A 12,738-nucleotide genomic window follows, 5' to 3' on the forward strand; every position below is an offset into this window, starting at 1 on the left:
GATTGTCACCAATCAACTAGGAAGATGAAAAAAAACCACACATTTGTCTTGGTTTTTCATTTACACCTAGTAATTCCTTTTCAGTTAGCTCTCACCTTGACATATTAATTGCCAACAGCTGGTTACTAGCAGTATTGTGGAATTCTTGGTATATCTGTGTATTTTTTCTTCAAAACCCTCTTCTGCACCTTGTGCCTCTCTTGACCTATATTTTGAAACAAATTTCCTTCTCTCCAATTCCTGTATGTTTTACTCTTTCTTTGCTGTGTTTCTAATCTTTTGCTTTACTCATACGTTATAAATTTTTAACACTCATGGGGAGTAGGGATTCGGAAATGGTTATTAATTAACATGTCTGTCAACAATTCCACACTCATTTCAAAGTTTCATTCAAGTTTTCCCCATAGTTTCATCAAGACTCAAGTTCAGACAGACAGGTGCCTGACTCAACTTTATTTTATTACTTACTGACCAAAATGCAGTCTCATTATTAGATTGTGTGTTTTTGGATAGCCAGTAGAGTTAACAATTCCATTTTGATGCAGAACACTTAAATTGTCACTATTTTGCTAAGTGGTGTGAGTGGTCACCTCGAAATTTGCTGCCTGGGGTACATCCAGCCATTGAATTAATGTAAATCCATCTACACCTTTACTCTTCAAATTACTGTGAATTGTAGAAGATACTTTCCATGGTACCACACACTGGAGTTTCATTGTGTTCACTATGTGTATGGAGCACAAAGAGGCCTCAGCAGGTGACATAGTGTAATCTTATCTTTGCAATACATAGGGATTTTTAGTGTGTTCATAGATACCTCATTGATTGACCAGTCACTGAAATATTGTGCACAAAAGTGGAATTGTCAGTGTGATGTGATACCCAAAGCTCACCAGCAGTCATGGCAGGGATATTTCGGATATAACTTAAATGATTTTGTTCATGTTTGTCTCATATTAGTAGCTGTCTGACATTTTTATAAATTGACATGTGTAAAAGTGTGGTCTTTTCTCATCCTGATCAGTTTAATAAGATTTATTACATAATCAGACTTTACCTTTGCATACTGGAGGTGGCTGATCATATAGGCCATTGGACATGCATTGAATCTGCTTGGGTCCAACAAGTTTAAAATGTTGTGACATGCAGCGATATTCTACCACTGTCCCTACAATGGTAGCATTGTTGCTGAGAGAGTAGTGTCCATTTTCTATTGAAGGTGGTTCTTCACACTCAATAGCTGTCAAAAAAAAAAAAAAAACAAGCTCATTAATGATATTTCTTTATTTTGCTACACATCGTGAGTAACTTACACAATAACTTACAATGCAGCCATATGTGATAGCGCTCTAGAAGAGTATACATGTAATGCTTTCTAAATACAGGTACCATAGATTCTTTCTCTTAGTTTATCTATTTATATTGCTTCCGCTAATAACAGCACACATTAGAGGACTCACAAAGACTTAAAGGAGAAAACAGCAGACAAGTTCCAGCAAATCTTAGTGGAAACAAATGGCAGATGTACATGTTCTTAAGTCATAATCTTACACTTCTTGTCAATAAGCAACATGTCAGGATATCCGTCAGAAATGAAATGTTAGTGAAGTTATCAAATATTCTCCTAAAGAACAGTAATTCTTGAAAAACTTTCATTATTAAAGAAGTCTTGCTGTGAAGAAAACAATTTTCCATGATTTCCCTAAACAGCTTCAGGCAAATGCCAGGTTGGTTCCTTTGAAAGGGCACATCCGATTTTCTTCCCCATCCTTCCCTAATCTGAAGGCACAGATGACCCTGCTGTTTGATCCCCTCCCCCAAACCAACCAATCTTTGTTGGCTGTTTGTCAATAGATCATTTCCTTCGTGGTAATTTATAATGTTCAAACATAGTACATGTTCAAAAATCGTACTACAAATCAACATTAGTGTTATGGGTCTGTAATTCAGTGGATAGTCCTGTTTCCTTTCTTCAGCATTAGTGTTACTTGTGCAACTTTCCAATCTGGTTTGGATCTTTCTACGAGTGAGTGGTTGTATATGATTGCTAAAGTTGGATCTACTGCATCGGCATACTCTGAGAGGAACCTGACTAAGTGAGACTTAAGATATCCCTCTGGAATTCACTGAACCATCTTAATATGATAATTTGATATGGATATGATGTGTACTATTGTAAAGTGATGTGGATATCTCCAGACACAGGCACATTTGCTCAAGGCACTGACATGCTGTCAGGCCTTCACAAAAGCTGTGTTGTAAAATTTCTCATACCACTCTCACACTACTTCTCTTCTACCATGTTTCCTATTACACCGACACCCTTGGCAGATGGTACTTCACATTGTACCAGTTATTGGGGTTTCTTCCCCTTCCATTTATGTGTGGAATGTGGGAAGAATGTCTATTAAATGCCTCTGTGGACATTGTAATGAATCTAACTGCTTTTCCATGAGAGAGCCTGTCTGATCATTCCATTTCAAATCCCTCTACCCAGGTGTTTGCATCAGTTGGCCAATTCCATTGTGATACATTGATACTGTTGTCATAATATAGTATCTTTTCCCATTTTGTTGAGTTCTACAGTCCTAAACATTTAAAATCAGTTGACAAGTGTTTGTACCAATTTGAAATCCTATTAAGATCTGACTAATCATTTGTGCAGCTTTTTGCAGACAGTTCTTAATTACAGACAATTGCATCATCTGTGAAAAGTCTGGGTTACTAATTATATTGTGTGAAAGGTAATTAATATACAACATAAACAGCAAGGGTCCCAACACACTTCTCTGGGGCACACCTGAAATTACTTCTATATGTGTTGTTGGCTCTTTATCCAAGGTAACATGCTACAGTCTCCCTACCATGGAATCCTCAGTCCAGCCACAAATTTCACTTTATGTTCAATATGATTGTATTTTTAATAATAAGCATAGGTGTGGTACTGTATCAAATGGTTTTTAGAAACTGAGGAAAATACTGCATCTACTTGACTGCATTTGTGCATGGCTTACAGTATGTCGTGTGAGAAAATTGTGATTTGATTTTCACATGATCACTAATTTCAGAAGCCATGCTGGTTGGCATGGTCAGGTCACTCTGGGGCTCAAGATATTTTATTCTGTTTGAGCTCACAGTAAGGGTGTCAAGGATATTGGGTGATAGTCCTGGGATTAGTTCTATCTACCTTGTAGACTGGTGTCATCTAATTTCTTCCAACTGCTGGGCATGGTTCTTTTGTTTGGAAATCTACAGCGGATAACAGTTGAAAGAAAGGCTAACTCAGCCACAATTTCAGTACAGAAAATGATTGGGGTTCTAGTGGACCCTGGAGCTTTGGTAATCCATAAACTACTCTGGCACAGCTGGTGTAGCTATTCTGAGCTATTGGTTTCTGAGCTATTGGTTGTAGTGCATGTTTCAGTTGGTTATAACATTGATAGAAGTGTGATTCATCCATTACGTCCTCACATTACAATGCCTACATCATACCACCTGTAAAGAAGTACTGCATAAAGGCATTCTGTTACATCATGACTAGTAAAGACTGTCATCATGGGTAACATTCAGGTCATTGTAAAAGAAGTTTGGATGATTATTTAAGACTCAATAATCACTGTGGACTGTTCTTAGCTGAACAAGAGCCGAGACATTGTTTTCATTTGTATCTATTTCTGGGACCTGATTAAAAAATTAGGCACAATTTTTTTTCAAATATTGCCAACATGAACACCTATACTCATTTACTGTCTATTAAACTACATACACAAGATGTTGGTTTACACTTCTGGAGCAGTGTCATGAAACACATTGATGTGTGGTGCTACAGCCTCTTGTGTTGGTTGGACAAATTTTGTGGAACCCACAGGGAACAAACTTTCCGGTGCTGCAGAATATTGTGAACAATGTGATGAATGCTTCTGAATGACATTCCCAATTTCACCATCATATTCCATAATGAGATCCTCCTGTTGCCCTGAATCAGCTCCTTCACACAAGCTGTGTTCAAATCTGTTGATGCTGGGCTGGGTCAGCCACTGTGATCCTTGTTGGTGACGTTTTCTCTAGGAACCACAAACTTTTGACACCATTGTACAACATGCTTACAAGACATTATAGCTCTACATAAACCTCTACCAGCTGCCAGTAAATTTCAGCAGTTGTTACATGTTTTGTCCATAGAAATTGAGTAGCTGAGCAGAATTCTTTATGAGACCAGTTTTCCAAATGAGTTGCCATTTGTGTTTACTACAACTAGTGCTGTAGGTGGCAGGTGGCTGAAGCTCCGCACAGTTGCCAAGTGCTTCAATCAGAATTACAGCACACTACTAATTTCTCCATAACAGATGAAACTCCAGGAATTATGGGATTGTAACCTCAATTTCTGATCACCCCTTGAATTTGTCATAATCCAGGATGTGATGACTTCTTTCAATCTGTACACTTCAGAGTTGAGGAAGAAAGACCTAAAGTAATCAGTATGTCACCCACCAGTCATCAGCAAATGAATATTTGGTACCCAGAAGAACTGTGTTAAAATGTCTGGTCATCATGAAGTACAAGAAGAAACCTATTTCACCTTAATGGGCAGCACCTCATCTGGAAAGCTTAAAAAAGTGTAAAAGCAGTATTTTCCTTTCAGTTTGTACTGCTGTAACCATGTCTAGTTAGTAATCAATTTTCATGTGAAATCCTCAGTGTGTCCTCTGCTGAATCTTTTAAGCATTACTTGAAATCAACTGATCTACCCAACTTTCTGCTCCTCTGTTACTAAATGTGATAGCACCCAATGGGTACATAATTTAACCAGAAATTTATGCTTAAGCACAGTCAAACAAAAATTAAAGATCTTCTTGATCCTACAAATGTTATATGCAGGTCTTCTCCAAAACTTTGGCGGAGCATGAAAGTTTAATGCATCTTTTTTTTCTCCTGTCAGAGCTATTTCAGGATGTTAGACCATGGATCATCTTCAAACAAAAACCTTCCTCTTAACCAGTTTAGTCCAGTTTTTCTACAAGGACTACTCCCTTGGGAAATGGCACTTCAATTATACACTTTCTCACTCCTATCTGGGCTAACAATGTATACTGTTTCATGTTACAGCATTTCAAGTCATGACACATGCAGTGAATACTGACCTTGGCAGAATGGTGGAGGTCCATTCCATCGTTCATCAACATCACATGTAAGCAAAGCTCGACCAATCATTTCGTGGCCATCATCACAAGAATATTCAACTTGACTCAAATATGTAACAGTTCTGTTAAGCAGCTGATAACGACCATTGGCTATATCTGCTGGGAAGCCACATTCAATACCTGCAAACAGACACTTATCAGCAACTGGTTTCAAAGTAGGTGGAATAAGTATAGTTCAGAGTTAGACCATTTACAGAATTTTAACAAATGTATGTTCTCTATTCTATATTCTAAAGAATATAATCTTTTAGTTCTGCAATGTAGCAAGAGGTTATCCTACTAGGAAACAGATCAACTCCTTTCACTCTTTTGTTGTTTTACAGCTTAATCCTTTCTTGCTTTTTGGATGCGTGAATGGGAATTCAGTAAAAATATCCATTATTGTGAACAATGCTGTGCATCTATAAAACGAAATAACAAAATTATTTTCAGATACACAGCTTGACACATCAAGGAGTTTTTAAATGGCTACATCATGTATTAAGAATTGTTATTTTACTCGTGATTGGTATTGCAATCTTAGACATTCACTGTGAAAGATATATTTCAAGGGTTGAAAGTAATCCTACATTCTATTACCTTATCAAGGCAGCAGTAATTGCCAGAACAGTTACCACAGTTAGATCTAGCTTGTAAGGTAATGAGGGAAATATTGGTCCTTGAACATTAATTAATTATTGTAAAGAAGATACTATTAGTTCAAAACATATACAAGTGACAAAAATGCCTGCAAATGGAGTCCACTATTTGGTGTTCCCTCTTAACAACAACATTGCAACATATGTTACCTATCACAGGATCCCAAAAATGTTCACATGTTTGTTATTCTAAAACAGTGAGTCATTTTTGTATGAATTTAAAGGTATTCTGAGTGATAAAGTTTCAATTTTATAGTGTCTAGTGTTTTCCACAGTTCATACATTCAATTAAATTGCATAAGTTGTGGCACCCTACACAGGTGGTAATTGTTAACACTATATTTCCAGTTCTGATCCATGATGCTTGTTTTCTATTTTAAAATTCATATTGGTAAAAATAGTTTGAAAACAAATGGCTGTAGTGCTAATTCTTTGTAAATGTGTTTGCCATAAACAATGTAAGATGCAACAGATTTTCAGAGTTTCATTATGTTTGCTGTCTTACAACATAAAATGGCCATTGAATTGATCATGATTAGTATTTTGTGGAAACAGCTCACAGTTCTTAAAATGAAACAAGAGTTAAACATAATCAAGAAGATGAACAATAGACTGCCACTCTCCATATAGTGAAGACGCTGAGTCACATATAGGCACAACTGAAAAACAATTTGGATGAAGTCCTTTTTGGCTGAAAGCATACATGTTTGACAGTCTCTTTGTTGTGGCTATCTGTGACGCAACTTCTCCATTCTGTGGTGAGTAGCAATCCATCCATTTCAGTATATTGTCATTATTCCATCCTGGAGTTTCCATTGTTTGGGGATGAACAATAGCCATTTAAGAGAATTATTTGTGTGTGGTAATCCCTGCAAGTGGAGTCCACTACTTGGTGTTCCCTCTTAACAACAACATTACAATATATGTTACCTATCACAGGATCCCAAAAATGTTCACATGTTTGTGCATGTATATATATTCTGAGATAATTAGTCAAAATTAGTGTTTTTCATGTAAAATTGTTATTTGCGTGCAAATCTGTTACTTTTTACAGACATTATCTTGCTTTGGATGAATGACTTCTTACTTAAATCTTATTTAATACCATTTTATATTGTATTGTTCCGTCACTGAAGTCATTCAGCTGTTTTCTACAAACACTTTATGAGTCATCCTAACAAAATAAGCTGTTTACATGTTTTTTATGGACTTGCAATCTTACATCCATCACACTTTTTCTGTCCCTATTGTTGAGTAATGCTGTTCTGAAAAACAAACAAACAAACAAAGATGGATGCAGTCTTGTCCAACAGACAGGAAACAGAGGATGACACAGTAATGGAATGATGACAGTAAACATTGGAGCACCACATGGGGTAGTGTTGGGCTTCTTCTGTTTCTTACATTTATAAATGACTTCCCACTCTACCACTATGGTAAGCAAGTTCAGCCTGTTTGCAGATAATACTTCTCCTCTGGTAGATAAAACAGGAGAGAAGAAACTTGGATACCTATGATAACAGTGTACTTAATGATGTCCTCAACTGATTTAGCTATAATAGACACTGTATGAATGTAAAAAGATACTCGTTATGGACAATTCAGTGCAACACAGAAAGAATAAGACAACATAAATATAAAATGTAATGGACAATAAATGCAGCAAATGGACTCTGCGATGTTCTTGCATGTGTACATTGATCCTACCATTCCCTAGATCTGGGAAAAAACGCTTCATTATGCAAGAAAAGTGAGCAGGCAGTGCCATGGAGACAAAGAACAAAGCCACAGTTAACCACTGCGTGCAGCATGGAAAAAAAGACACTCCTGGCACTGTCATTTTTAACATGAGAATTTCTTTTGTGGTAACAATCAAGAAATTAAAAGTCTCTGGCAGACATTTATTGTTGAACAGTGGTTCTGTCATTCAGTCACTTTCAATCAGCCAGGAAGAACAGAAAAAGGAAAAGTTACACACTGAATTAGAAAGTAAAGAACATATGAGAGGTGGATACTAATCCACACAAAACTAAATCTGAAATTGCTTCAGACTTAGGAGTTGCCTATACCACACTATGTACAGTCATCTGCAAAAGAAACAGTATTTTGAATGAGTTTTTAAAGTTTGTGCAAAATCAATTAAACATGGCTGTCAACAAGAAGGGAGACACACGGATTTGCAAAAGGCTCTTTTGACGTATAGCAGCAAAAATGTGCTGCAGCTCTACTGATCAGTGGTGACATGTTGAAATCAAAGGCAGTGATTTAATTAGAAGTGTGACATCACTGCTGATTTCAAGTAGGTTACAGTACACTTGTTCTCCCACTGCTTGAATACTGCTCACCGGTGTGGGATCCGTACCAGATAGGGTTGATAGAAGAGATAGAGAAGATCCAATGAAGAGCGGCACTCTTCATTACAGGATCATTTAGTACTTGCGAAAGCATTACGGAGATAATACATAGACTCCAGTGGAAGACTCTGCAAGAGAGACACTCAGTAGCTCGGTAAGGGCTTTTGTTGAAGTTTCGAGAACATATCTACACCGTGGAGTCAAGCAGTATATTGCTCCTCCTACTTATGTCTCGCAAAGAGACCATGAGGATAAAATAGGAGAGATTAGAGCCCACACAGAGGCATACTGACAATCTTTCTTTCCACGAACAATACGAGACTGGAATAGAAGGGAGAACCTATAGAGGTACTCAAGGTACCCTCGGCCACACACCGTCAGATGGCTTGCGGAGTATAGATGTAGATGTAGATGAGGATGGTTACAAGGATTTAAAGATCCCCATGGAATCACAGGAAGAACAATTTCTGGCAAATTTAAGGCTGTGGACGGTGTCATGGTGCAGCACTGGATTGATGTCGTTCTACCATGTATCTTAAGGGATTATCAACCTCAAAACATCTACAACTTTGCTGAGACTGCTCTATTCTACAGTCTGCCTCCAAGTAAAACATTAGCTGAAAATGGGGACTTGGGGCATGGGGGAAAGAAAAGTTAAACTCACATGACAGTTCTTCTTGACATGAATACAAATGGATCTGATGAACTTTCCCCATGTGTGATGGTAAAATCTTAAAATATGATGTGTTTCAAAGCTGTAAAGATGAGACCTGCAAAATATGAATGCAATAAAAATTCTTGAATTACAATGATTTTAATGGAACTGTGTTTAATAAACTGGACATTAGAATGAAAAATAAAAAAGAACCTCCTTCTTCTTATGAACTGATATGAGCACGTTCACCCCAAGTAGTTTTGGAAAATTTTCGAGTGGAATGTTTCCCTCCAAACTGTACCAGTGTTCTACAGCCAATTCATTTGGACATTATGGCAAATTTGAAAGCACATTGTAGAAGAAAATGCTGGTTCAAACTTTGATAGTGCAGACTGACACAGGAAATGTACATCTCTCCATTAACTTATTATAAGCCATAGAATTTATTTCAGCTGTCTGGCAGCTTGTGTCATCCTTCCCAATCAATAACTGCTGCTGTAAAGCTGGAAGAGCCTGCTGCTGCTGCTACTGCTGATGATGATGATAGTGGCGATGGTGAAGTCATGTCTGGTAATGAGCTAGCTGTATTGGAGGGTGCAGACTTTGACAGTTTTGTACACTTCGATGATAAACTCACCAAGTGTATGGAACTACAAGATGAGGAGATATTGCTGACGTGTGACAACACAGTGATGATCAAGAAGGTGAAGCAGCTTCAAGTGACAGTGGTGGAGATGGAGATGATGACTTGAAGCTCGAAAGACCTAAACTGAGTGAAATGTTAAGTGCAATCAATGTGTGCAGGCATTATATCAGTGCAAGAAATTGTAGTGAAAAACTATGAATTCATTAATAAGTTTACAAACTGTTATGCGTACACTTCAATGCATGAAAAGTGAAACAAGCCAAATTATCTCATTTCTTTAAAGCAGGATCAAGTTCAAAATAATATTTTTTGTTTTAACATTTTGTCTTCAATAATGTATCTTTGTAGCTTGTGTGGCACGAAGTGTCAAATTACAATACATTATCTAATTTGTCTTAAGCAGGACCAAATAATATTTTTTCTTTTAATGCCTTACTCTGTCTTTGTTGTTTGTAAAGTTTACAAATGTAGTTCTATTGTGTGTATTGTCCGCCCCTGGTAGCTGAGTGGTCAGCGCGACAGACTGTCAATCCAAAGGGCCCGGGTTCGATTCCCGGCTGGGTCAAAGATTTTCTCCACTCAGGGACTGGGTGTTGTGTTGTCCTAATTATCATCATTTCATCCCCATCGACACGCAAGTTGCCGAAGTGGCGTCAAATCGAAAGACTTGCACCAGGCGAACGGTCTACCCGACGGGAAGCCCTCGTCACAGGACATTTCATTTCATTTCATTGTGTGTATTTTTTTTTTTTTCTTTTTCAGAAAAATATGGTATGTATTACTGTATCTATATCTGACTTCTAAGTATTTCTGAGTTACAAGTAATCTTTTCTCTTCCCATCGATATATGTATATGCATTATGAGCAGTGTTCATCCAGACATTCTTGCAGTTCCTGGGAAACTATAGGTTTTTACAATGACGTCTCAGTATATCTTCTACCTTGTACGTTAATAAAAACTGCTCTCTTTTGAAAATCATTATTCCATGTCTTGGCCACAAGGAGGAAACAAGTCTTACATGATAATCAGACAAACTTTACCCTTGTTCAAAAGGAGTAAGTTGCTTAGGCATGAAAATATTCAGTGCTCTATCTAGAGACATCAAAATTCTTGCTCTTAAAACACCAGAATTCAAGATAAAGTGGAAAGAATACCTGTTACAAAATTCATTCCACCCAATTATTGAATTTTTAGCATATATGAGCACTTATGTGTGTAGTTTTATTGTATAACTAATATTTCTCATCTGCTGCAAGCACAAAGTATAAATTACTTTTTGTCAGAAAAGACAATAGTGGAAAATTGCTCTTATCAAAACACAAAAAAAGCAAATGCACTCCTGTTTGAAAGCCTGACTGAAGAGTAGGGTACCAGCTGCCTCAATCTGCCTTCCTCAGCACCTTCAAAAAAAATTTTTTCGATTGCAACTTCACTCCCGTCATCCATGGTGAGGTCCACCTTTGCAGCCATGACACCATGCAGCGCAGTACAGATGGGCCTCCAACAACATGCTGAATGGACTGCTGAGGGTTGGCATCACATTCTCTTCAGCAATTAGTGTCACATATGTCTTCAACCAGTCAATCGTTGAAAATGTGTCTGGAAGCCACCTGATCAGGCTAAACACCTTGGACACACTATCCAGTGAGTGCAGCAAGGTGGAGGTTCCCTGCTGTTTTGGGGTGGCATTATGTGGGGCTGAGTTATGCCACTGGTGGTCATAGAAAGCATTGTAATGGCTGTACGATATGTAAATGCCATCCTCCGACCGATAGTGCAACCATATCGGCAGCATATTGGCGAGGCATTCATCTTCATGGATGAATATTTGCACCTCCATCATGCACATCTTGTGAATGATTTACTCCAGGATAACGACATTGCTCTACTAGAGTGGCCAGCATGTTCTCCAGACATGGATCCTATTGTAATGGCTGTACGATATGTAAATGCCATCCTCCGAGCGATAGTGCAACCATATCGGCAGCATATTGGCGAGGCATTCATCTTCATGGATGAATATTTGCACCTCCATCATGCACATCTTGTGAATGATTTACTCCAGGATAACGACATTGCTCTACTAGAGTGGCCAGCATGTTCTCCAGACATGGATCCTATCGAACATTCCTGAGATAGATTGAAAAGGGCTGTTTATAGACGGTGTGTCCCACCAACCACTCTGAGGGATCTATGCTGAGTCACTGTTGAGGAGTGGAACAATGGGGACCAACAGTGCCTTGATGAACTTGTGGATAGTATGCCACAATGAATAGAGATATGCATCAATGCAAGAGGAGGTGCTACTGGGTATTAAAGGTACCAGTGTGTACAGAAATTTGGACCTCCATCTCAGGAAGGTCTCGCTGTATGGTGGTACAATGTGCAATGTGTGGTTTTCATGAGAAATAAAAAGGGCAAAAGTGCTGTTTACATTGATCTTTATTCCAATTTTCTGGGCAGACTCTGGAACTCTGGGAACCAAGGTGATGCAAAACGTTTTTTGATGTGTGTGTAATTTTAAAATCTGAGCAATTTTCTGTTGCTGTTCATTATTTATGTTTTGCTTCCCACCGGATTTGTATGTGCGTATTTTACATGTGCATGTAAGGTAACTTTGAACCTCTGTGTCTTGGAAATGGACAAAGAGTCAAGGTTGTTGCTCGAGACTGGAATCTTAGGAATACATTGTAAAAATTTCAATCATTTGTTGTGCATATCCATCTTGGAATTCATGGCTTTGTTTTGCTATGAAAAATTGGTAAAAAAAATACTTTCTTTGGGTTTCTCTAAGGAACCATCCATGAGCTAATAATTTTGAATCTCTATATCTCAGAAATGGATAAAGATATAAAGGAAATTTTCAAGAATATTTGAGATTGGGATCTTAGGAATATGTCATAAAATGACAGTCATTTGCTCTGTAAAGCCATCTTGGAATCTGTGGCTCAGTTTTGGTACAAAAATGGTAAAGAAGACCTTTTTTTTGGGGAGGGGGGTTCTAATGGATAGTTCATGAACTAATGAAGATTTTTTAAAATACGAAGATGGCGCTTTTAGATAATTGCCTAGAGAACGTAATGTTAAAATTTGAGCAATTTGATGCAATTTTTATTATTGAGATTTCGCCTCATACCAGATTTTTACATGCGTATTTTACATGTAAAAGTAACTCTGTATCTTGGTAATGGATAGAGATATGAAGAAAATTTTCAAGGTTGTTTGAGACTGGAATATTGGAAA

The 12,738-nt window shown here is 37.7% G+C and overlaps 1 protein-coding gene across 2 annotated transcripts in view; it reads right to left on the reverse strand.

Annotated features, from left to right (window-relative positions):
• Positions 1-12,738, reverse strand: part of LOC126483138 (uncharacterized) — a 256,873-nt gene that overhangs the window by 18,038 nt on the left and 226,097 nt on the right. For both annotated transcript variants that reach the window (XM_050106593.1, XM_050106594.1), the window contains exons 8-9: positions 5,142-5,321; positions 1,058-1,240 (exon numbers count right to left, since the gene is read on the reverse strand). In XM_050106593.1, the coding sequence (XP_049962550.1) occupies positions 1,058-1,240; positions 5,142-5,321 (363 nt within the window). The remainder of the gene's footprint in view (positions 1-1,057; positions 1,241-5,141; positions 5,322-12,738) is intronic.

The sequence above is a fragment of the Schistocerca serialis genome, chromosome 1, assembly GCF_023864345.2.
Source record: "Schistocerca serialis cubense isolate TAMUIC-IGC-003099 chromosome 1, iqSchSeri2.2, whole genome shotgun sequence".
NCBI classification, from domain to species: Eukaryota; Metazoa; Arthropoda; class Insecta; order Orthoptera; family Acrididae; genus Schistocerca; species Schistocerca serialis.